This window comes from Elaeis guineensis, chromosome 11 (assembly GCF_000442705.2).
Source record: "Elaeis guineensis isolate ETL-2024a chromosome 11, EG11, whole genome shotgun sequence".
NCBI classification, from domain to species: Eukaryota; Viridiplantae; Streptophyta; class Magnoliopsida; order Arecales; family Arecaceae; genus Elaeis; species Elaeis guineensis.
Window position 1 is genome coordinate 103,475,470 of NC_026003.2, and position 26,293 is coordinate 103,501,762.

Genomic DNA, 26,293 nt, shown 5'->3' on the forward strand with positions numbered 1-26,293 from the left:
AGGTATGCAAAAATTCTTATATGCGCTTTTTCTCCTCTGTTCTGGATTACTGATTTGAGTATTGAAGGATCTCTATTAGAGCCATCCTTGATCAGAGATTTTTTTTGTAAGTTCAATCGCCGTCATCTTCATTAAACTTCGACTTCCAATCGGAAATCTACAATAACTAAAAACATACCATAGAATATACCATGGAGAATATAGTGTACATGGAGATGGGATGATTGAAATCCCTAGTAGTAAAGAAAATTGGGTTGGTGTTTATGACTTCACATCCCACACGTATCACACACGATACATGCATCCAATATGTGAGCCCAAAATGGTAAACTGAAAACTAATCGTATTCTATCATTCTGATGATAACCTAACCATATTCTGAGCAGCCTCTGTTACCTTGTTGTCACTCACATCTCTCATGTAGAAGATTGTGTTTGTGGCATCGTCATCGAATAAGTTGCATCCTTTGGTCTTTAAGATTGAAAGTTGGTTCAAATTTAGGTTCGGATTGTATCTTTCGCATCAAAGATTGATTGATCTTCTTCCACAACATCAACTGTTAGATCTTGCATAACTTTCAAAGCATTCTAATCTTTTTTATCTATCTATAGTATAAATCATAAATCTAATATCATGCTTTAAAAATTATGCAAATACCATCCACTAGTTATCGTTGCGAAAAAAGATTAATCATCCTTTTGCGCAAAAGATACAAACCCAAACCCTTCAAATCCATTAAAGACTGAGTTATCAGCTTATCATCCAACTTTGCGGGATCTATATTTATCTGAATCTAGAGGCATTCAATCAAGGTCTATTCTTGGCTTAAATCTTGGCTATAAAAAGATTTCTACAACCTACACGCATATAATCTTTTCTCCATCTCCATTCCCTTTCATAGTTCACATAGTGCTCCGTGGAATGAACCAGGCTAGCTATAGAACGGGTGCAACTTCATGCTGTGAAATTTTTATATTACACCAGCACCACCCCCTTTTAGAAAGAAGGGTCAATTCTAGGGTAGGTCAGGCACTAATTGAGTCCGGAACCAACCGAACCACAAGTACCCTAACGTCTGTACACACCAAACTAACACACCTTGGTGCACCAAAAAAAACCTAACACACCTAAAGAGAGAGTTCCATTAAAAAAAAAAAATGTACCAAAAAAAAAAAAAAAAAAAAAAAAAAGGTGGGCTGGTGCGGCGTCGCTCGGTGTCCGGTTGCGGGCGCACCAAAAGGAAGATCCGTACTACGTGGTGCGTCAAATTGGAGATGGACAAGAAACATGATAATAATAAAATAAAAAAGGCTCGCGCCAATCCGGCCTTAATGTGCGCTGCGAGCCATGTGAGGGCCTTGGGGGCCACCCTTCCTCGTCGGTGACGTATAACTGCAGTGGGCTCCACCCTTCCGAACGTATGAAAAAGTTGGGTCTTCTTTGATTCTAAAACCGGACGGTGTCTAGTCCAACCCTCCCTCCGTATCACCGGCCACCAGCTTTATCCAGCGGTGGTCGCGCCGTTTTTGCCGAGAGCAGGTCGGAGCTAACCAGAACTTGGCTTTAGACTGCAGGCTTTGGAATAATGGAAGGTGAGAGAATTATATTTATAACTCAGAACAAATGGCTAAAGGGCAGGAGGCACACCGCCATATTGTCCTGGGTTAGGAGAAACGTCGGTGTTTCAGATGAGATTTTTTAAAAATTTAACGATTGACAATTTACATCAACAATAATGGTATAGTAATCTTAATTAAATAATTATATAAAAAATTATTATTATACTATTATTTGAATAGAAAGTATATCATTTTATTCATTCAAAATATAAGAATACAAATATAATGAAACTAAAAATCAAATATCTATAATCCCAAAATAACAGAGTAGAAAAATATCATGATTGTACTTTAAAAACTATAAAATACCACCCATGACATATATTTACAGTAAAAAAAAAACTATATAATGTATTATTGACTTAGAGATGGCGTAAAATTTGAATAATACATAGAAAATTTGTAAATGATAAACTGATGAGCTCTGTTTTTTCTCATAGAGCATTGGACAGTAGAGGGATAAGCTTATAATGAGAAAAAAAATACATCAAAGTATTTATGGAGCATAGAGTTATCAGCACTAATGAACAAATACTATCCAGTTGAGAAAACTGAAATAGAGTAATAAATTTTGCATGTTTTATTTTTTTTATATATTCGACAAGAGTAACACTAAAGATCATCTAAATTTTATTATATTTTAATTTAATATAACTCAGATGCCCACGAATGTAGAAAATTAAAAGAGCCATAAATCAGTAGAATAATAGACTTATAACCTCAGAGAGTAAAATAGCAAGATCTAGTAAGGAAGTCTGGAATTCCAGCATTAGATAAGGAATAGTGATTGAGATTATCGGTATGTTGCATTGGAGTTCCTGAAAATTTAACCGTTTACAATTTACATCAACCATAATGGTCTAGTAATTCTAATTAAGCAATTATACAAGAGATGGTAATTGAAATTATTGGTATGTTGCATTCGAGTTCGAAATGGCAGGTGGGATGGGAAATCCCGTCTGTAGCTGAATGGTATTATACTTGGTCTTATTAAAAAAAGAATAGTTATGGTTATGCTATGGATAAGAAGGGAACAAGGGCAACAGATCCGGTAGTTGTTCCAAGCAGTGTCTAGACCTGAATGGGATGATACTTCGTGGTGCTTTTTTTTTTCCCTTTCTATGGAAGTTTGCCTTTGTGGTGTTGGTAGGTTGGTTCTGCTCATTGTTGACCCCTGGGTCACCTGAGTTAGCTCAACCTCTAGACCAAATAGATTTCTTAGCATGAAATTAGTGTTAAACACAAATTAGATTCTTCATTGACAACTTAACCATCTTGGAGATCTATTATGAAAAATGAACCATCTTGGATTTGGGCAAAATATTGCATGGTTGGTTAAACTAAGAACAACTCGATCATTCAAACTTAAACTAGATACGCTATGACAACTCAAGAAGTCGAGCATTATATGAATTTTGGATCAAATCGTATACCTAAGCAAATTCCATTTGGATCATCCTGGATTCAATTACATTAGTTTCAATTCCACTTGCTTCTTGTAATTGGTCTGCAAAGATGTAACCATGGTGTTTCATCGGGGAATGTTGCACATGCAGCTTAACTTGAAGAGAGTTAATGTCCGATTACATGTCAACATTACCCAACATCAAATCATAAGAATAAAATTTTATAACGTGAATCCCATAGAAATAAATCTCACCCCACTTTTGAATCAAAACTGTTTTGTGTACATGAGGAAAAGTACAAAATGACCAAAAGAAGTGAAATTGAGGAGGAAAATTATGATTTCGGCTTATGTTTTGGTGACTAAATGAGCACTCCAAGTATCAGTAACTCCAGTGAATTTTTATGCACGTCCAATGGAATAGCAACATAAAACTCCCACACAGGAATAGCTGCATTAATGCCCTGTAAAACTCCCATTTCTCTATGGCCCTACTAGATGTTCACTGACTGGTCCAACCACAAGAAAAAGAAGAGGTCGTAATCTGCCGGTCCACCAGATGGTCCAGATCGAATCTAAAAAGTTAAACGGGGAGACCCACCATCCGATGGCGAGGCCGTAATTAATCCATGCATTGGCGTCCGTGACACGCGTGAGACCGGGTGTTGATTGGAGGCGGTTGGGGCGCTGCATGAAGAAATTATTGCCTATACAATATGCACAGCTGTGCGTGCAGCCTATCATGGCCGTCGATTTCTATGATAATGCATCAGAATACGTGCTTGACGAATGCGATTTGCTACGTGTATGGCGTTCTCGTGCATCCAGCTAGGCAATAATTTATCCGTTGCATGGGTCCATAATCCTGCCCGCCAAAAAACAAAAACAAAAAAAGAAAAAGCCCACATCCCTATCACCCACCATTTCCCCACAGCCCACCCATTCCCCTAATATCGGGCCCCACGCGGTCCGCCATCTCACGTGGCACCCAGGGACCCATAGTCCCTCCGAGCGCAGAAAACGTTAGTTGATGAGAGTACCGAACGGCGGTAAGTGTCCCGCGCACAGTCACGTGAGTGACCGACACCGCTGGCACGTGTTCGTGGCCGGCATGAGTCACCGAATCCGTTAGTGGCAGTTTGGGTTATGGAAAGGGCGCGTATAGGTCCGGTAAACCGAGGGAAATAAAAAATTAACCAGGGTTAAATCAAGGGTGGGGCCGAAAGGGAGGGAAGGATCGGGCGGTCGAAGTTTCTATAAAACGGCGCGTCGCTTGCAGCATTCGGGGACTCCCTCGCATCACAACTGCGCTTTTCTCCGCAGTCCTCCCAATCTTTTCCTTTTTATCCCCTCTGGGAATAGAGGGGACAAAGAGAAATAGATCTGAGAGCAAAGCAGGTGAGTGAGAAAGAGGGAGAGAGGCGAGACGGCAATGGCGGTGGTGTCTCTGAGGTGGCTCCCGTTGCTGGCTTTCGGGCTCCTGGTGCTTCTTGCCGGCAGCCTCGGGTGGATCGGCGGCGAGAAAGCTTCCGTCCCAAGGTACATTCCGCTCCTCCTCTTCTTTAATTAATCAATGTGGGTTTGTGAGGCTTCCTTCTGTTACCTAGAGGGATCATCTTTTGAAGGATTTATGGGTTTCCTCCAGATTTGGGGTCTTTCCGGGTTTTCTCGGATTTTTGGGGTGGTGTCAAGGCAAATGCAGTTGGAACGGAGGAGTTCCTCTGTGAGGCCAAACCCAAGGGGTAGAATTCGAGCTAGAGGAACGAGCTGTTAGAGAACTTTGGTTTCGTTTATTTCAGGGTTGGAGAGAAGGCGAGGGCGAGGAGGAGTTTGAGAGCTGCGCCGACCAACGAAACTTCCTCCACTACTCCTGAGAGGTCTGTGAAGAGCTTTGTCTGCGGAACTCTTTCCTTCTTTCCTTTGCTCTTTTATCCGGAGTAGATCTGGGCCATTGGTGATATCTTTGCTGGGTCTGGACCGTCCGATTCCGATACTGGACGGCGCCGGCTTCGATGGCTTTGCGAAACAATAAACGCAATCTCGACCGTCCGGATATGCTTCCTGAGATCCTCACCGTTTAATCCGTTGCGTTCGTTTTGTTAGTTCCTCACCCACCCCTGTCGCCATTGAGAGCACTAAATTGGAAAAGGAAATTCTGAAAAGGTGAAATCATATCAAATCGAATCGAATCACCTCCCACTACTACGAGTCCGTTGGAGGGCATTGCAGGCAATTTGAGTCCGCAGGGACCTCGGTCAAACCTCTTTCTTTCGGTCCCTGTAACTTTATCGAGTCTTATTTTCTTTTTAACTTTATTTTGAGCGGAGTAACGGGGCAACGACCGCCTCGACCGGCGTGCTTACTCCTGAGGAGGAGCGAGAAGAAGACTAGTGCTGAGGCGTGCAACGCCCAATCGTCCATTCATTTTGTTCTTTTATAGATAAAAAAAACTATATAAAAATTTATATTTTTCTAAATAAATATTTTTAAATAATATTTAGATAAAAATAATTTATTTATATTTTTATATATTAAAAAATAATTTTAAAATCTATTATTCATATTATTTTGCATTGTTATCGGATAAGTTATTAAAATTTATCTATATTTTTTATATTTTTTAAATTTTAAAAAATAGATAACTAAGTTATTAAGCATTAAATGATGTGTCTATTGAAAATGAGAATAGAATATTTTAGAAATAAAATTAAATATCTACTTTAGTAATTAATGAAAAAATAATTTAATCATTTTTAAAATAATTTTTTTTTATTTCATAATAAATACTATACATAAAAAATTAATTTATTCATCTAAAAAATATGAAAATTTGAATCAATTAATTAATAAAAAAATTGATCAATTTTCTTCTAATATTTATTCATCAAAGAACATGTCCCATGAGATTTAACTCAAAAAAATCTATTTTGAGTTAATTTTTTTTGTATATTGATTATGCGGAGGTTTAGTCAATGGTGGTGGCATTTTGGTCATTTGGTGCTAATGATGTTGCGCTTCATTTCACACCAGGGCTGGGCAGGATGTGGTGTTGGGCACAGTCGACGATCCGGAATTGGTCGCATCCGAAGTCCTCATGTAAGTTTTCTTTTTAAAAATTATTATGTCAAATTTACTGGTGAGGTTGAGTAATAGCTTTTAGAAACAAAATTTCCTTACCTTTAGGGTTTATTTACCATGTTAGTTTGCCACATTTTAGCAAAAAAATAGATGAGAAAGATGATAAAATAAATAAATATTTTATATCTATTTTTTTAGAGAGAATACAAAATAAATTTCATCAACAAATAGTACTTATTTTTCCATATTAGATTATGGAGCAGAAGTAATCTAAAATACCATCTTATATTATATTAATATTATATTAGTTAAATTATATAAATAATATTAATAAATATTATATCAATATATTATAAATATATTAATATATTGATTAATAATATTTATTTAATATATTATTATATTTATAAATAATTATTAATTATTAATTATAATTAAAAATATTTATTAATTATTAATAAATCTAACATAAAATTTATTAATAATAAATATATTTATTTATATATGAAAACATACTAAATTTATTTATAATTAGAAATTTATTTTCTAATATATGTATACTTAATTTTAAAATATTTATAAACTTATGTAAATATATTTCAATATTTAAAATAGCTAATATTAACAACATTTATGTAAGTGAGCCACAATGATCAAAAAATGGATTGAGAAAAAATATTAATACTTGAATTATTTATTCAAATTATTATTGGAATCTCGGCAATATTTTTATTTAAAATTATCTTCAATCATATATAGTAATTTTTTTCGATGCTATATTTCTAAGTAATTTTTTCACCAATCAAATGTCATAAAATTTATAATCTTTTGTGATCATTTTTTTAGATAAATGATTATTAGGAATCATTAGATTATTCAATAATCTGATAAAACTCAACCACATGAACCCTTTGGATATGGTTAAGCAAGGTCATTGTTGTGGCTTCTTTAGACCCTCGTGTGATTGTTAGCCCTTCATAGAGAGTGAAGGTTGGGCTTTTATGAAGTTGGAATGGCAACCTCAGCTAAGATTTTGGATTTTATTGACGGTAATTTATGATTCACCTTATCAATCTAGTCTGCAAACAGTCCATTTTAAATAAATTTAGATTTGACATAAATAAATTTAGATTATAAATAAATCAATCTGTCTACACTATTTATCATATGGGTTGGGTTCAGTTTTAGATCTTAAATCCATTTAATGCATTGAATAATTAGATCAGGCCATAATCCAATTCATTCAATCAGTTTAAGGTTTGTCTAACATGTTTAAAATCTGCTTAATATGTTTCTGTCCTATTTAATCTAACCCACTTAACATGTCTAATATATTTAGATTCATTTAATCTATTAAAAATCTATTTAATCTGTTTGATTCATTTAATATGATTTGATCTATTTAATAAATAGATTATGTAAATTAGTTCAGATTATTTGTTTAATAAATAAATGAGTTTAGATTTGAATTTTGATCTATTTAATTAATAAATTGGTATTCGAATCGATAAATTTTTGATCCATATTCAACCTAATCTATATTTGATCCAATTGCCATTCTTGTTGAATTCATGTTTTTCTGTGGCCCACTTGCGCTTTTGGTACGTCTCTTAAGAAAAAAACCCAACTCCTACCATGCTTGTTTCGACTTATGTTGTTGTCCCGATAATTAACGTCATCTGCTACTTTTCCCACTAGCGAGTAATCATCTGGTTGGTAGCTCCTGTAGCACGATCGCTAGCTCCTGTAGCACCATCGCTAGCTCCTCTGCAACGTACTTTATTGGACCCGGTCACTAATGTAAGTCCAAAGTGGAGTCTCTGCTGTCCCAGTTAGACAGTTTGCAGTCTACAGTGGATGCTTGTCAACCACTTATAATCATTTATATTGTTGAATTATATTAATTTAGCAATTATTAGGATATTATTAATGCACCTATTTGATATTCTTAAAAAAAAAATTTTGATAAAATCGGAGTTTATTAATACCAATCTAGAGAAAATACGTATGTGTGCATCAGACAACAAGACGTGCGAAAAATCAAGTGGAATGCCTGACAAAGTAAATCAAGTTTTATATCACCATCTAATCTACAATGCTATTGGCTTCCCTAAAAATAAACGTCCTTGGTAAGAAAGTAGGGCAGAACCCATTCTCCAATAATCATATTGTTGGGCCATACCGACTGACCCCATTCACGCCGACTCATCGTCGGGCCTACATGACCGGCGCCCGACTCTGCCGACCGACGGTTGCCGTCGCCGACCGACCGAATGTACGTCGGTCGGACAGATATTCTTCGCTCTCGATCGGCCGAACTATAGAGCCCGATGCCCGACTCCCACAACGCGTCCGACTGACTGCCGGAGGGTTCCCGGGCTTCCGCCCGACGCTCCTCAACTAGCCGTCGACCTATAGTCGGTCGGTTCCTCCAAATATCGTACGACTGCTGGAGGCTGCCAGTCCTGACACCGGCATGCGGCACAGCCACCTTGGGGCATTATCCCACTTAAGGCATGGGTCAACCCTAGTGATTTGACAGCCCCACGGCGATTTGACAACCTCACGGTGGTTCTGACAGTCCTCGGTGATTTGACAATTCTTCCATTGTCTGCGTCATTAATGACGGCGCCATACCGTGCTCCACTATATATATCGGGGAAGGCAACAGTGCTGGGAGGTCCTTTTCGAACCCCTTGAATCCCTCCTCTCTAGCTCTCGCTCTCTCTCTCTCTCGCTGAGCTCTCCTTGATTCTTGTCCATTGTTGCCTAGTCTCCTCTCTGACTTGACCGTCGGAGGGTCTCCGCCGGAGTCACCTCCGGTCAGTGCGGACTTCTTTTGCAGGCGCTCGTTCCCAGCGGTCAGGCGACGAGGGGATTGGCTGCAACAGATTGGCACGCCAGGTAGGGGACGAGTTCACGGAACTCGAAACATCTCCTAAGATGACAAGAACAAGAGCTCAACGGTCGAGGGTCACCGGATCGGCGAGGCGCTCTTTCCGTCGGGAAGAGGCCTCTCCTCCACCCTTTATGGCAGAACCTAGCTCTCCGCATCCCATGGTGACCACGGAGGCGCAGATCGCGGCGATCGTGCGGCAGATGATCGTGCTGACAGACGCAGTCAAGAGCCTTCAGCAACAACCAATCCGATTACCACCCTCGCCAGCCGAGCAACCGGTGGCACGTCTGATGCCCTCCAGGAGCAGCCGCCGACGCCCGCGTCGGTCTCCATCGCCTCCTCCGGAGCACCTACCGCAGTGCTCCCACCGAGAGGAGGGGCGGCCGCAGCGTGACACCCATCGGTCCCGACGGTCATCCCCCTCCCAGCTGGGACGAGTGAGGAAGGAAAAGCGGTCGCGAACACCGTCCGCCTCCCTCTCGGACTCATCGGGAGACTCCACCCCTGGGGTCTCTCAGTGCCGACGGATCGACGACTACGAATGCAGGTTTGAAAAAATCGATCGTCGGCTTGCCCAGCTGCAGATGGACGGACAGAAGTTCTCAAACGACGTAGACTTCCAGACCGCCCAACCTCTTTCCCGACTTATCCTCGACGAACCGATCTCCAGTCGGTTCAAGATGCCACACGTGGAGCCTTACGACGGCTCCACCGACCCGGTTGACCACCTGGAGAGCTATAAGGCTCTCATGACGATCCGGGGGGCGATCGATGCTCTTCTTTGCATCGGCTTCCCTGCCACGCTCCGCAAAGCTGCCAGGGCCTGGTACTCCGATCTTCGATCAGAAAGTATTCACTCCTTTTGGCAGCTCGAGCATTCTTTTGTGGTCCACTTCAGCACCAGTCGGAAGCCGTCACGAACCTTGGACAGTCTTTTTTCCCTCAAACAGGGAGAAAACGAGACGCTCTGACACTTCGTGACGCGATTCAACGAGGCCACGCTTGAGGTCTGGGACCTCAACGAAGACATGGCCATTTCGGCCATGAAGCGGGGGCTGAGGGCATCCCGATTCACATATTCCTTGGACAAGACCCTCTCCCGGACGTACGCCGAACTGCTAGAGCGCGCGTACAAGTACATGCGCGTAGACGAAGGAGCTTCCGACTGGCGCCTGACCGAGTCCAAGGGCCCGAAGGGGAAGCGAAGGAAGGGTCGGGACCCTGTCGGGCCTAGCAGGCCCCCGACCGACGGTCGGGTCTCACCCCCGTGACGGAACCAGAGGTCGCCTCGATGGCGGAGTCCAAGGCCGACACGCCCCAGGTATGACTCCTACACTCCTTTCTCTGCTCCTCGTGCGCAGATTTTGATGGAGATCGAAGGGGAAGAATACCTGCGACGGCCTCTGCCTCTGAAGGCAAAGGGTCTCGACCGACGAAAGTACTGCTGATTCCATCGGGGCCACGGCCACAATACCGAGCAATGCATCCAACTTAAGGATGAGATTGAAGCCCTCATATGTCGGGGATATCTCGGCAAGTTCCGGAAGAATCCGCCGACCCGGCCCATCGTCGACCAACGACCCCATCCGACTGAAGAAGCGACGACTAACCAACCTACGACCGGGGTCATCAATATGATCTCCAAACGACTGGGCCTAGGGACATCTGCTGGAGGGGAGCCGACGAAGAAGCTGCGCCCAGATGGTGAAATTACTTTTACAGATGAAGATGTTCGGGGTATCCAAATCCCCCATGATGATGCTATTATTGTCTCGGCAACAATAGCAAATTACGATGTAAAAAGAATCTTTGTAGATAATGGAAGTTCAACGAATGTTTTGTTTTACTCGACCTTCTCCCGGATGCGACTGTCGACCGACCAACTCAAGAGAGTCTCTACGCCCCTGATAGGCTTTGCTGGAGATGCTGTCACGGTGGAAGGCGAAGTTACTTTGCCCGTGACGGCTGGAACCGAACCACGACAGAGCACAGTCCACTTGACCTTTGCGGTCGTCCAAGTGTCGTTGGCCTATAATGCCATACTTGGAAGACCCGGACTAAACGCCCTTAGGGCGATAGTTTCGACGTATCATCTCCTGGTTCGGTTCCCGACCAAAAATGGAGCCGGAGAGATGCGCGGGGATCAACAGCTCGCTCGTCGATGCTTTTAGATCTCCGCTCAAAGCGAGGAGTTGAAGGGCTCCCTAACGGTCGACAAGTTGGACCAACGGGAGGAGGAAGAACGGGGTGAACCGACCGAACAGCTCGTTCCCATCTCAGTAGCGGAGAATCCCGATCGAAGGGTATGGGTCGGGTCTCAATTTCCCGACCCCGAGCGACGACAGTTGGCAGAGCTACTGAAGGCCAATGCCGACATATTCGTCTGGTCGGCAGCGGATATATCGGGCATCCTCCTGGAGGCAATGACACACTGACTCAACGTTGACCCAGCGGTGAGGCCGGTGAGGCAAAAGAAACGGTCTTTTGCTCCTGAAAGACAGAAGGCCATTGACGAGGATGTGGACAAGCTACTCGAGGCGGGCTTCATTAGAGAGACCACCTATCCCGACTGGCTCGCTAATGTTGTTATGGTGAAGAAAGCCAACGGAAAGTGGAGGATCTGCATCGACTACACCGACTTGAATCGGGCCTGCCCGAAGGACAGCTTCCCACTTCCGAAGATCGACCAGCTGGTGGATGCGACGTTCGGTTATCGACTACTCAGCTTCATGGATGCCTTCACCGGGTACAACTAGATCCAGATGGTGCCTGAGGACGAGGAGCGTACGGCTTTCGTGACCGCCAAGGGCCTCTACTGCTACAGAGTAATGCCCTTCGGTCTGAAGAACGCCGGGGCTACCTACCAGCGACTTGTCAACAAGGTCTTCAAAGACCAAATCGGGTGCAACATGAAAGTGTACGTGGACGACATGTTGGTGAAGAGTGCGCAACTTCCGGGTCACGTGCGGGATCTCGAAGAAACCTTCCGCACTTTACGACGACATCGGATGAGGCTGAACCCAACTAAGTGTGCCTTCGGAGTGACCTCGGAGAAGTTTCTCGGGTTCCTCGTTTTGCAGCGGAGAATCGAGGCCAACTCCGAGAAAATCAAAGCAATCATCGACATACGCCATCCGGACACCAAGAAGGAGGTGCAGCAACTCAATGGAAGGATCATCGCGCTCAGCCGATTCATTTCTCGGTCGGTCGAGAGATGCCTCCCGTTCTTCAAAACCCTGAGACAGGCGAAGCATTTCTCTTGGCCGGATGAGTGCCGATAAGCCTTCGAGGAACTGAAGAAATACTTGACTTCTCCGCCCCTACTTGTGAGGCCGGAGGTCGGGGAGGTGTTGTATCTGTACTTAGCTACCTCCCCGGAGGCAGTTAGCTCGGTGCTCGTCCGAGAGAACGAAAATCAAGTTCACCAACCGATATATTACGTCAGCAAAGTGCTTCACGAAGCCGAGACCCGATACTTGAAGGCAGAAAAAATGATATTTGCTCTGGTCATTTCGGCGCAGCGGCTCCATCCATACTTCCAAGCGCACGCTATCATGGTCCTCACCGACCAACCCCTGAGAGCAATCCTACACCACCCTGACACGTCAGGACGGCTAGCGAAGTGGGCTGTCAGACTGAGCGAGTTCGACATTCAATACCGGCTGCGACCGGCTCTGAAAGCCCAGGTTCTGGCTGACTTTGTCGCGGAATGCTCGATGACCGATCGAGCATCGGGAGAAGGAAGCCCCGAAGAGGTTGGGACCTCCGAATGTGACCCCGATTCAATCTGGGTGCTGCACATCGACGGAGCTTCCAACGCTCGAGGGAGCGGGGCCAGGTTCCTACTCACCAACTCAGAGGGAGTGGTTACCGAGCATGCCCTCCGATTCGACTTCAAGGCCTCCAACAATCAAGCCGAATATGAAGCGCTCGTCACAGGCTTGGGGTTGCCACTGCGGCTCGGGGTCGATTGTCTCAAAGTCTTCTCCGACTCTCAACTGATCATTGGACAGGTCAAAGGCGAGTTCGAAGCGCGGGATCCGACCATGGCCAAATATCACCAAAAGATAAAAGATCTCGTAGCACCCTTCAAGTACTTCGAGATCTTCCACATCCCCAGGTCGGAAAACGCTCGGGCCGACGCGTTTTCCAGGCTCGCGACATCCAACTACGGCACCTTGGGCCAGACATTCATAGAAAATCTTGAACAACCGAGCATCGATAAGGTCGAAGAGGTGCTACAATTGGCGACAGAGCCGAACTGGATGGATCCGATCGCTCAGTACCTGACCGACGGATCTACCCCCGAAGACGAAGCCAAACGACTCCGGTGGGCGGCTTCCCAATATGTGATGATGGATGGCCGACTATACAAAAGGTCATTCTCCCTTCCCTTGCTGAAGTGCCTGGGGCCGGCCGACGCGGACTATGCTCTCAGAGAAGTACATGAAGGGATCTGCGGTGATCACTTGGGGGGCAAATCCTTGGCCTACAAAGTCCTGCGACAGGGTTACTACTGGCCCACCATGAGGAAGGATGCAACTGAGTTGGTTCGGAAGTGTGAGCCGTGCCAAAGGTATGCCAACATACAACACCGACCCGCCAGCCAGCTCACTCCGGTAGTCGCCCCGTGGCCCTTCGCCCAGTGGAGAATCGACATACTCGGACCCTTTTCTCCGGCACCCGGCCAAAGGAAGTTCATAGTCGTCGCCATCGACTACTTCACCAAGTGGGTGGAAGCCGAGCCTCTGACGCAGATTACCGAGCGGAAGATGGAGGACTTTGTTCAGAAGTCCATCATCTTCAGGTTTGGATTGCCGCACACTATTATCACCGACAACGGACGGCAATTCGACAACCAGGACTTCAGAGACTTCTATGCGAGATTCCATATCACGCACCGACTGACCTCGATCGGGCACCCGCAGTCCAACGGCGAAGTCGAGGTGACCAACTGGACCATACTGCATAAACTCAAAACCCGACTGAATGAAGCCAAAGGCCTCTGGATCGAGGAGTTGAACTCCGTCCTGTGGGCATACCGGACGACACCCCGCGTCCCGACCGGAGAATCACCTTTCAGTTTGGCCTACAGGACGGAAGCGATGATACCGCTCGAGATCGGACTACCATCGACTAGAGTCGAGCAGTATCAAGAGCCAAACAACTCTGAGTGTCGGAGGGCCGACCTAGACCTCCTACCCGAGCTTCGGAGCGAGGCTCAGCTTCGCATGGCTTCTTACCGACAGAAGGTAGCCCGATATTACAACGCCAAGGTCAAACCAAAGTTTTTCAGGCCTGGTGACCTAGTCCTAAGAAAGGCAGAAGTCTCGAAACCTTTAGACCAAGGGAAGTTAGCTCCGAACTGAGAAGGACCCTACAAAGTAGCGGACACCTACGGGCCGAGGGCTTACCGACTAGAGACACTGGAAGGGAATCCCATTCCCCAGACCTAGAATGCCGACAACCTAAAGTTGTATTACCAATGAACTTTGTGCCCACTCTGAAAATACAAATTCAGTTTCAAAACTTCGGAGTCTGGAATCTCGACTCTTCGACTGTGGGTCGGCACTCGCCAAGAAGTGCGAACCCCCGACGTCCCGACGTGAACCTAACTACCACTGGGGACCAACGGCCCGATCGCCGACAATGCATCGAACGCTTAAAAGGGCCGATATATCCACGACAATGGGAGTTACACCCCTTCTACAGTCAAAATCCCGGGCAAAACGATCGGCTGACTCGCCGACTCTGCCTCGGCCAAGAAAAGCAGAACGCTGACGCGATCAATGCCACGTTCGCAACTTACCGACCCGATCACGACCGGTCGAAGGATATTCGGCTTACCACCGATTATCACACGGCGCGACGTAAGCATCTGGCCTAGGTCTGGGCAATGGGAATCCGACTTGTCATCGTTTCTCCGGCTAAATGCGTTGGACGCCATTCGACTAAGCGCCTCGAGCGACATTTGACTATCGGATCATATGAAATGATCCGGCCATCGAATCATGCCCGGGGGTCGGACGACCTTCGACTCGACGAACATGCCCGACTCACGACCGAGCGACAGACGTCCGACTTAAGCCCTCGATCGTCGGATTATACGACAATCGGGAGGCTAATCCAAAGTCGGAATTCATTCTGCCTTTGCTGCGGCGCGCGTTACCGAACGTCCTAACTAGTCTATCGGGCTAGCGACTTATGCATTCAAAAGTATCCCACGACACATGAAGGAAGACAGACATACAAAGGAGAAGAGTCCAAGTTGAAAAAACTTTGACTTCGATTTCATTAGAAGTTCGGGCTAAGTTTACAAAACTAGGCCAAAGCCCGAATACAAGTATGATAAACAGAAGTAAAGAAAAATAAAAGACCGACTAGTCCTCAGAATCGGCCTCTTCAGTTGGACGAAGGTTGGGGACGGCCGAGGAATCTACTCGAGCTTTGGGAGTCGGAGCCGCTTGACCTTCGGTAGCCTGGTCCGCATCTGCTTCGGCTTCCGCTATGGTGGTGTGACCTCCCGACGATGGATCGACCGTCTCCTCCGCAGTTGGGGCCTCCGACTCTGGCGGAACGATGCTGCCGAGGTCGAGCTCCGGGTACAAACCCCGAACGGCTTCCCGAGCGTCCTCGTACCCCACTCAGTACGAGAGAAAGCCGCTCTCCAGAAGTTCCTCCCGGTACTCTTCCGAGTCGCGGAAGTCTTCTATAGCCCGACCCATGGCTTCCTTCGCCGACTCCGCTTCCGCCCTCGCGATGTCTGCGTCGGCCTGAGCGATGGACAGACTTTCTTCGGCCTTAGCGAGGTTCCCGAGGCTTAGTCGGAGCTGCTCGTGTTCGGCCTTGAGCTCCTTGGCGAAGCTGTCCCTCTCGTGACGCAGCCGACGGACGGTTCCGGACTTCTTCTTGGCGTCGTCCCGGGCCGACCACAGCTCGGTCTCCGAAGTCGCCAAGGCGCCTGTAAGTCGGGAGACCTCCTCAGTAAGACGAGAGATCTCCCCCTCAAGCCGGGCCTCTCCGTCGATCGACTGCTGCAGCTGGTCGACCAGTATAACTTTATCCACTTCGGCCACCGTGGCCTTGTCCTTCCAGGCTGCACGCAGATCACCGAATCTGCGGTATCTGGCCTCCAGCTCGGATATATTGTAAATCAGCTGCGAGAGGCGAAACCGACCGTCAGAAGGCCGAACTTATGAGAAATGATAATGGAAACAGAGAAGAGGAAGACTTACCCGGATCATGGTCGGGTAAAATGAAGACAGCATGTCAGAGACCCGCTGATTCTTCATGGCCTCAATGTCGGTCGGAAGGATGAGCGTCTGGCATAGCTTCCTGGCCAAGTCATGGTTGGCCAGGGCTGATGCTCCATCGGGCAGTGGAGAATCGATCGACGCTCTGCCACCGACCGACCTTCCTTCGTCGTCGGATGCCATCGGGGCCTTCCCCCGTGCGGACACCCAGGCCCTGATATCAGAGAAGGAGGGCACGCTTGAGCCCGACCGGGTCCCTCCCGAAGGCGCGGCAGCAGCAGATGCGGGTGGCTCGGGCTCGCGCGCCTCCTCCCGAACCTCCTCTACTGGCTGAGCAGCCGGCACTTCCTCGACCGATCCCTCGACCGCCCGTCCCTCCGGCGAGGCTGCTCCCTCAGCCGATGGTCCCTCGGACGGGACTTCGACAGGCACTGTCGGCGCCGACAGTGTGATGACAAGCTCCACCTCTGCCCCAGCCGGCTCGCTCGGTGGAGCCACTTGAGGCCTCTTGGGAGGCCGCGATGGTCCGGCCCCTTGCGCCGGCCTCTTCTGCACGGCGTACTGCCGGACGTCGGCCGCCGTCAGTCTCGCCCTCGGTGGCATATCTGCAGACAACGATAGATGGTCAGCACCCAAAAAGAAAGGAAGGAAGAAAGGAAGGGAAAAATAGAAGGCGAACCTAAGCGAGGGATCGGGCTGAGACCGGCGTCGTACAGGGCCTGCTCGGTGACGAGCTCCCTCTGCTTCGGCATCGAAATGTCTTTCAGGTGGTGGAAGTCTTCCCGGTCCCCGGCTTCCACCCGACTATTTTCGTTCGGTTGGGTTCGGGGGTCCCCCCAACGAGCAGGGAACCCCTAAGGAATAGACGAAGAGACAAAAAAGAATTGGTTCTTTCATCCATGAATGGACGACGAAAGACCGGTGATGAAAGAAAGCCCCTTCCGAGGATTAAAGTACCACCACCCTCGGGCTTTAGGGTGGGGTCAGAGGACAAAAAATGCTTGGAAGAGCGAAATCTGATGGATAGTTGGCAAAAGCCGACATAGCAGGGCAAAACTGACTATTAGTCGAACCGAGTTCGGTGCAAGTTGTGCCGGACATAGTCCGTAATAGTCAAGGACATTCCGGACGAACTCCGGGATCGGAAAGCGAAGACCGACTCGGAGGTCCTCGACGTAGAAGGCAACCTGGCCCTCGGGCGGGCTGTTGACCCGACCGTTAGCACAGGGGCAAACAGTCGAAATTGCTCCGGGATGCAATATTGCTCCCGGAGCCGATCGATGTTCGGCCCCGAAAGTGAAGAGACCTCCACCTCTGGGGTCGATCGAGGATCGTCAGTCGGATCCCCCGACCGACCTCCTCTTGGAGATGTTCTAGCCATGAACCAGAACAGAAGATAGAAAATAAGGAAAAGGAGGAAGAGAACCGTGAGAAAGCAAGGAAGAAGACGAGCTATGATGAAAGCTCCCAGAAGAAAAGGAAGACTCCTAAGAAGAAGAAAAGCGAAGACGATTACCTGAAACAGGGGACTACGCGGGCAGAGTTTCGACAGCAAAATGGGGAGAGTAGAAATCTGGATGCAGGCGACCTTGTATATATAGTGCCCCCCGACGGTCGAGATAGAGGCACGACCAACGAGAAACTCCCAGATCGCACCACGTGGTGACATCCGGGCCATCTTTCAGCCCGACGGTTCGACGCACCCGTCCTCAGATTGAGCCACGTCACCTCCATCCGCTCGAACAGACCCAGCCCAATGGCCACCTGCCACGTGGCGAAAAGGCCGTGACGTTTTGCATCCCCGAAGGGGCGGTGGAAACGACGGTTTCCGTTCCCAACGAGACGGGACGTCTGACGTCGATGGGACGGGACATCTGACACCGACGGGATATCTGATACCGATGGTACATCTGACACCGACGGGACATCTGACACTGACGGTACATCTGACATCGACGGGACATCTGACACCGATGGGACGTCTGACACCGATAAATCGCCTGGCACTCATGAGGTGTCTAACATCGGATCAGCCAGCGGTGCGGTCGTCCGATTCAGGACTTAATGCGATGGGAATCCACTCCTTTCGCCCGACGCTGCCGCCCATACAAAGACATTAGCCAGCGCACCATCCGACTCAGGAGTGGAGGGGGGCAACTGTTGGGCTATACCGACCGACCCCACTCACACCGACTCACCATCGGGCCTACATGACCGGCGCCCGACCGAATGTACATCGGTCGGGCAGACCTTCTTCGCTCTCGATCAGCCGAACTATGGAGCCCGATGCCCGACTCCCACAATGCGCCGACTGACTGTCGGAGGGTTCCCGGACTTCCGCCCGATGCCCCTCAACCAGCCGCTGACCTATAGTCGGTCGGCTCCTCCAAACACCGTACGACTGCTGGAGGCTGCCAGTCCTGACACCGGCATGCGGCACAGCCGCCTTGGGGATTATTCCACTTAAGGCATGGGTCAACCCTAGTGATTTGATAGCCCCACAGTGATTTGACAACCTCACGGTGGCTCTGACAGTCCTCGATGATTTGACAATTCTTCCATTGTCTGCGCCATTGATGACGGCGCCATACCGCGCTCTACTATATATATCGGGGAAGGCAACAGTGCTGGGAGGTTCTTTTCGAACCCCTTGAATCCCTCCTCCTCTCTAGCTTTCGCTCTCTCTCTCTCGCTGAGCTCTCCTTAATTCTTGTCCACTGTTGCCTAGTCTTCTCTCTGACTTGACCGTCGGAGGGTCCTCGTCGGAGTCACCTCCGATCAGTGTGGACTTCTTTTGCAGGCGCTCGTTCCCAGCGGCCAGACGACGAGGGGATTGGCCGCAACACATATAATAATGAATGAGAAATAATAGAAATAGTTGGGTTTGACAACCATGCAATCACTATTAATGAATCTCCTTCAAAAATAATATGGGATGCCTTAAGATACTTCATCGCATACATTGGTCTTTTCTAAGCAGCATGTAATTCCACCATCTATTGTAGTATCAAAAGGCTTAACTCCTCCTGTTGCTACTAATACACCACTTGAACTTCTAATAGCAAAATTGGATCCTCTAAACTCATCTTTATTCAAAACATTATTGTCAAAATTGACTTTGAGAAAACAGAGAGACGGTGGCTTCCAAGAAAGATGAATCAATCAAGAAGATGCAAGATGTACGGTATAGAAACCACACTTTCATCCTACTATTAAAGATCGCTTTGAAGTAGTGGTGCTAACAAATATCTTGAGCTAGAGGTGTAGCTCTCATCAAAATCAATCTCGAACTTAATGAATATTCTGAAGATTCATTCATTTCTTACCAACCAAATCTCTGAGCAACGTAAGACATCAAAGTCATCTCATATCTTTGGTTGCTTCATGAGGATTCTCTTTCACTTTCTTGCATAGAAAGCAATGGAATATGGTGCAACACTAGGTTTCATTTTGATATTTGTGCTATTTTTCATTTGCTTTCCATCGAACGCATTTAGGGTTTTGGTATCATGTAGTGGCCATTGGAGTTAATCTAATCAATTTCAAACCAAGGCGATGACTCCAAATAATCTTGGTGCTATATCTTCGGCTAGTGGCTTTGGTTTTTTCAATCATAGAAAGGAGTTGCCGGAGGGGCGGGGATGCCAATAGTCATGGCGAACATGTAAAATTACTCTGAAGAAATTTTTTGCCTTTTAGGATTACTAGCTTATAACCCCATGCAATGCATAGGATAGAAACCTAAGAAATCCTCTGATCTCTCTCAAGTGCTCTCTCCTTTCCACATATCTTTGAAAAATATAATGAAAGGAAAAAAAAAAAGAGAAGTAGAAAAAAAAAGTCATCTATGTGGGGAAAGGTCTTACCCTTAGTATTTTTCTATCTTTCCTCTATTTTCGTTGATTTTTTCTATCTAGTTTCAGATCTTGGCATCTTAATGGGAGAAATCCAAATCAAGAGGAAGCAAAGTTACACGCTAGGAATCCAAAGAAAATAGAAGAACGAATCAAGAACTAAATTAGAACCCACCTCAAGATTAGCCCCTCTGTTCCCCATTTTTCCCTCCTACCGTCTCCATATGCTATTCTCTTCGCCTTTGGCTGCATTGTACATGGGAGCAGAGAGCCAAAGATTTAGATAACCCAACATGTCCAACCTTTGTCGGATCATAAACCACCATCTCCTCCTCTTCACAATGAAAACCTAAACCCACATCTCCGACCGCGGTGGAATCATAAGCATAAGAAGATACCCCAATGCCCAGCTCCTTACACAGGCTCGAGTTCATGAAAGCAACGACCAAGGTGTTATCATTGGAACTGGTGAGAAGGATCAAGTGGCTGGCACCATCACCGTTGCTAATCTTCTCGGGGGAGGTCGGGTAGACGTAACCGAAGGTGTTTTTCCTTTCTTGTGGTTGATCAAATTCGTTCTTCTTCTTGTGACTGCCTTGAAAGCTTCCATCGCTTATAGAAGTTGAAGAAAGTAGAGGAGAGGAGCCCGTGAAGTGTTGGAAGGAGACGAATCGATCGCTAGAAAATAGAGGGTAGGTTTCGCTGCTACCCACGGCTCGGCCATCGTGGGGCTGATTCTTGCAGGACTTCCATATTCCACCACCAATGGCATGTTTTGTCTCTCACGGAAGATGGTCTGGTAGCCGATTGTTGAATCCACATCATCCTATCGTGGAGGGCTTGGATCTTGATGAGGAGGAGATTGACGATGCCATCATCATCAGCCTCGGCCTTCTTCCTCTGTCGGTCGCCTACTTGATCTTGATCATGGTTTGGTATTTGGGTTTGGTCCTTCTCGAAGCATCGCGGTTGGGGAGTACGTCATAAGAGTCTGACGTTCAAATAACTTCCTCTTTTTTTCACAAAAATATAGCGTTACACACGGCTCCTTCTGCTTGTCAAAAACCTCCACATGTCAAACGAAAGCCCCGGCAACACAGAGACCTCCGTTTTAATATATATATATTTACACACACACACACAAAAGATTTTTTTGATGATTTAATTTTGTTGGGGGATATTGGTGATGGCTCGAGGCAAGTGGGAAAAGAGATCGGTGGTAGCCAAAAGTCTCAAGTATAGGATTCTTATGAATCTGGTTTCTAAAGATTTTAAAGAGATGTGTTCTCTTCCTAATGTTGTCCTAATTTTGTTATTGTGGAGGAAGGTGAAGAGATCTCCCGGTGGATATGGATTATGCAAGAAGAATTAACCCAATTGGCGACCACTGATCTCCTCCATCAAAGCTTGGTCCATGGTTGGTGGCAAATAAGAACCGACAACCCTAAGTTTCAGAGGGAAACGGGGAAGATGACTCAGTTGTTATACCTAACTCAAGGGCCAACATGGATGAATTACTCATGGTCCAACTGATTTTACCGAGTGGAGTAGTGGAGTTGGTTGGGTGAAACCAGTTAAAGTGGCTTGATGCCGTTCTACTGAGCAAATTAGCTCAAGCAGAAGGTGAATCAATTGAAGCCGAGCAACCCATTTGGCCCATTAATGCTAGTAGATGGGCCTACTGAGATTCAGGGCCACAACCATTCGATTGGCCTACAGAAGGGGAGTCTTGGTCCGTAATATGAGATCCAAACCTCCTTCATAAACAGCTTTCACATATATAATTATAATCGGAGTATTTACTAGTGAATCCAGCAATTAAACAAGAATCCTATGCTGGAGAATCGTGACGCGGTCTTTGTTGGCCTGGTTGTTATGATAGATCATGTATAGCAGGTTACACGTATTCAAGGAAATTTCTTCGATTTTGTTATGGTTGGCTTTCTAAACTTGAATTGCGGTTTCCTAATTAGTTTGATGAAAACATTCCAATGTACCAGTCTGTAAACTTCTACATCATATAGAATCCATACCTCCTACTTTGTCCATGCGTGTTCACAGATGAAGTGTTAGTGTTTCTCCGAGATTTGCTAAGTTTAAGCATTCAAAGTCAGAAGGTTTAAAAAATCCGTTCTGATAAGATATTTTACTAGGTAACTATGCTTGTATTTTGCTTGGAATTAATTTGTTAGAAACGTAAAGGAAGAAGCAATCAATCATGTTGGCTAAAAATTAATTTGAGCGAGTGATGAGGGTGGTGATGAATCCATCAGGAGCATCAAGAACCACACAATGCGGCGGTCGCTGGGGTACCTGTCATGCGGTACCGGCAACTCCATCGACGACTGCTGGCGGTGCGACCCGAAGTGGCACCGCAACCGCAAGCGGCTGGCCGACTGCGGCATCGGGTTCGGGCGGAACGCCATCGGGGGCCGTGACGGGCGCTACTACGTGGTCAGCGACCCCGGCGACGATGACCCCGTCAACCCCCGCCGCGGTACCCTCCGCCACGCCGTCATCCAGGACGAGCCCCTCTGGATCGTGTTCAAGCGCGACATGGTCATCACCCTCCAGGAGGAGCTCATCATGAACAGCTTCAAGACCATCGATGGCCGCGGCGCCAACGTCCACATCGCCAACGGCGCCTGCATCACCATCCAGTTCGTCACCAACATCATCATCCACGGCCTCCACATCCACGACTGCAAGCCCACCGGCAACGCCATGGTCCGCAGCTCCCCCTCCCATTACGGCTGGCGCACCATGGCCGACGGCGACGGCGTCTCCATCTTCGGCTCTAGCCACATCTGGGTCGACCACTGCTCCCTTTCTAACTGCGCCGACGGCCTTATCGATGCCATCATGGGATCCACCGCAATCACCATCTCCAACAACTACTTCACTCACCACAATAAGGTACACAAGAATCAAGAATCCAGCTGCTTCTGTGGATCTCTCTGAATTGCTAACAAAGCCTATATTGTCTATTTGCCTTGGTGGGTGCAGGTGATGCTATTGGGTCACAGCGACTCCTATAAGAGAGACAAGGCGATGCAGGTGACTATCGCCTTCAACCATTTCGGTGAAGATCTCATCCAGAGAATGCCAAGGTAATTTCCTTAAAATTTCATCTAAAGCAGAGACAACGACAGTGACATTCTTGTTATGCTCTCTCTCTCTCGCTCTTTTTTTTAATAACTAATACCAATATATCTATATTTATATTTATTTTACCTGACGAATATAAATATAGATACGAATATGATTCGGATACAAAATTTATATTCATATTTATTTTAAATAGATTCGGATATAATTTAGATATTAAAAATATAGACATCATTATAAATATTATTTAAATAATTAAATTTTATGACTACAGAATCAAAGATATTACTAATTAGATGATAAATCAAGTTAATAATATATTTATATATAATTATATATTTTTTTAAATATTAATAAATATTATATAAAATTATATAGAATTACATATAGATTTGGATATTCAGATATGGATAAGATATTCATATTTATTTTTTTATGAATATAAATATAGATATAAATATTAATCAGATTTTTAAATTTTCATATATATTCAAAGTGATTTAGATATAAAAATAAATCGGATAATATTCATTCGATGAATAATAATATGAAATGCAGGTGCCGGCACGGATATTTCCATGTGGTGAACAACGACTACACCCACTGGGAGATGTACGCCATCGGCGGCAGCGCAGAGCCAACCATAAACAGCCAGGGGAACAGATACCTTGCCCCTGCTAATCCCTTCGCCAAGGAGGTGAATAAAGCCAACAATCCATCTTTGATGCATGAATTATTTTGTCAGTATCATTCACATAGCTCTGCTGTGTCTCTGTAATTTTGGAACTAGGTGACAAAGAGGGTTAATACGGAGGGGAGAGTGTGGAAGAACTGGAACTGGAGGTCAGAGGGGGACCTTCTTTTGAATGGTGCCTACTTCACTCCGTCTGGAGCTGGAGCCTCCGCAAGCTATTCAAGGGCCTCCAGCCTCGGTGCCAAGTCCTCTTCCATGGTTGCCACCATCACTTCCGACGCTGGGGCACTTCAGTGCCGCAAGCATGCCCAGTGCTAGTTTGCACATTTTTTATGTTTGCACAGTCGATTACACCAGTCTCCATTTGCCGTTCTCAACCTCCCCTGCTTCCACCGTTATGTCTGGAGCAGGCGTGATGCGTTGCTGATTTGTTGTTTCTTTTTTTTTTTTTTCCCCTTTTCTATTTTTACGTCATTGTTCTGATGCCTTGTCTGTGTTTGGTCAATCCACAGCGCTAGCTCTCCTTCCACCATCTGGTGTTGAATGGTTTTTTGATATTTTATTTCCTTTTTTTGGTTTTTCTCTTTAATTTCCAATACATGCATAGCATGATGCCGGTTGGGTCATGTTGTAGTAGGTGCATGGCTATTTCTAGGGAGGAAAATAGTATTTGTAATATGAATTTTGCTTCCGTATCTAAGGCATTCTGTTCAATCTTCTCTCTCTTCATCTAATCTATATAGGATTGAAATCAGATCGAATACTAATATATTTATATCCATATTTATTTTATTTGATAAATATAAATATAAATATAGATATTATTTAGATAAAAAAATTTATATTCATATTTATTTTAAACGGATACAATTTGAATATTAAAAATATAAATATAATTATAAATATGATTTAAATAATTAAATTTTATAACTACAGAATTAAAAATATTATTAAATATATAATAAATCAAATTAATAATATATTTATATACTATATTTTTTTAAAAAAATTAATCAATACTATATAAAATTATATAGCATTATATGTATATTCGGATATGAATAGGATAGTTATTTATTCATATCCATATCTATTTTTTTTAGACGAATATGAATACGAAAGTAGATATTAATCAAATTTTAAAATTTTTATTTATATTCAAATTAATAGGATATAAAAAATAAATTTGAATAAATAATATTCATATCATTTTCATCTTTATAATCCACGTATTTGAATATGGATAAATCTAAAATAAAGAAAAATGAATCAGAAAAATCGAGACGCTGTGTCCCTCCCATCTCATCCGAAAAGTCCGTCAGGTCCTTTCTATTTCATTTACCGTTTGAAAAAATTCTATAATGCTTTGAGAGTTGTGCATATCAGAAGATTTTGCCCGTCCCATCTGTCTGGTCTTTTAACCATTTCGAAGATAACAAGGAGTGGATGTCCAGACTTTAGCCTCGGTCTTCGGCTATATTGTAAGAAAAGCTATACATTTTAACCCGCTGGCTTGGTAAAACAGTTATCAAGCACCACCATTAAACCAAATCTCATTGGATAGAAATTTTGAAAATATTTTACAACAATTTGCCAAGTACATAGCTTTAATTACCGAAATTGAGACCATAAATAGATCAGATTGGCTCATGACCCAATCTGACTTGACCTATTTAGATCCAATCCAACCAATTTTTAAAGAATTTATGGGACTGGATCGAATTCTCAAATTGAGGTTGTTTCATTTTTCAGATCGGATTAAAATTTACTAAATTTAAACTTGATCTGATCCGATTCAACCCATTTAATTTCTAGATCAATTTTGAACCTTCTATTATATAATTTGATCTAATCTGAACTTGATACACCATTAGAACGGAAACTTATTTGAGTTTTTAAATTGTAATTTAAAATTTATATGAACAACGTCTTTAACATAAATTAAAATATATTTAAAATTATTTTTATATCATAATTTGTTTCTCAAGTATTATTATTTATTATTTATTTTGTATGATAATAGTTGGTTGTGGTAATTAAAACATAGTTTGCTATATTTAACTTAGGTCAGATCCGAATCCGATTCAGATCCTAATTTTTCAAATTAAGACCGAATTATATAGATTCGACTTAATTCAAATGATCTGTTGTGTCGAAAATTTAGATCGTGGATTCGATCCGACCTTGTATTGGATTAGATCTAGGTACAATATTAAAGCTTGATTGAGGAAACAGATTGGATCGGGATCTCTCGTGATCCAAATCGGTCCGACCCACTTATGATCTGGTCCAATCCAATCCATTTGCACCCCTTACAGAAACTGTTCTCCGTTGGAAGCTTAAATTTCTTATCATTGTCTTCGTTCTCCCATTTGTTTCTAGA

At 44.9% G+C, this 26,293-nt stretch overlaps 1 protein-coding gene across 2 annotated transcripts; it reads left to right on the forward strand.

Annotated features, from left to right (window-relative positions):
• Nucleotides 1-4,326: 4,326 nt before the first annotated feature.
• On the forward strand, nucleotides 4,327-24,442 carry LOC105053623 (probable pectate lyase 8). Of its 2 annotated transcripts, XM_010934869.4 has the most exons (7): nucleotides 4,327-4,563; nucleotides 4,824-4,901; nucleotides 6,055-6,120; nucleotides 22,382-23,024; nucleotides 23,115-23,218; nucleotides 23,775-23,913; nucleotides 24,007-24,442. In XM_010934869.4, the coding sequence occupies exons 1-7, from the start codon at nucleotides 4,457-4,459 to the stop codon at nucleotides 24,226-24,228; spliced, it is 1,359 nt and encodes a 452-aa protein (XP_010933171.1). In that variant the 5' UTR covers nucleotides 4,327-4,456; the 3' UTR covers nucleotides 24,229-24,442. The 2 variants fall into 2 exon arrangements, with proteins under 2 accessions (XP_010933171.1, XP_010933172.1); XM_010934870.4 differs by lacking the exon at nucleotides 4,824-4,901.
• Nucleotides 24,443-26,293: the final 1,851 nt, after the last annotated feature.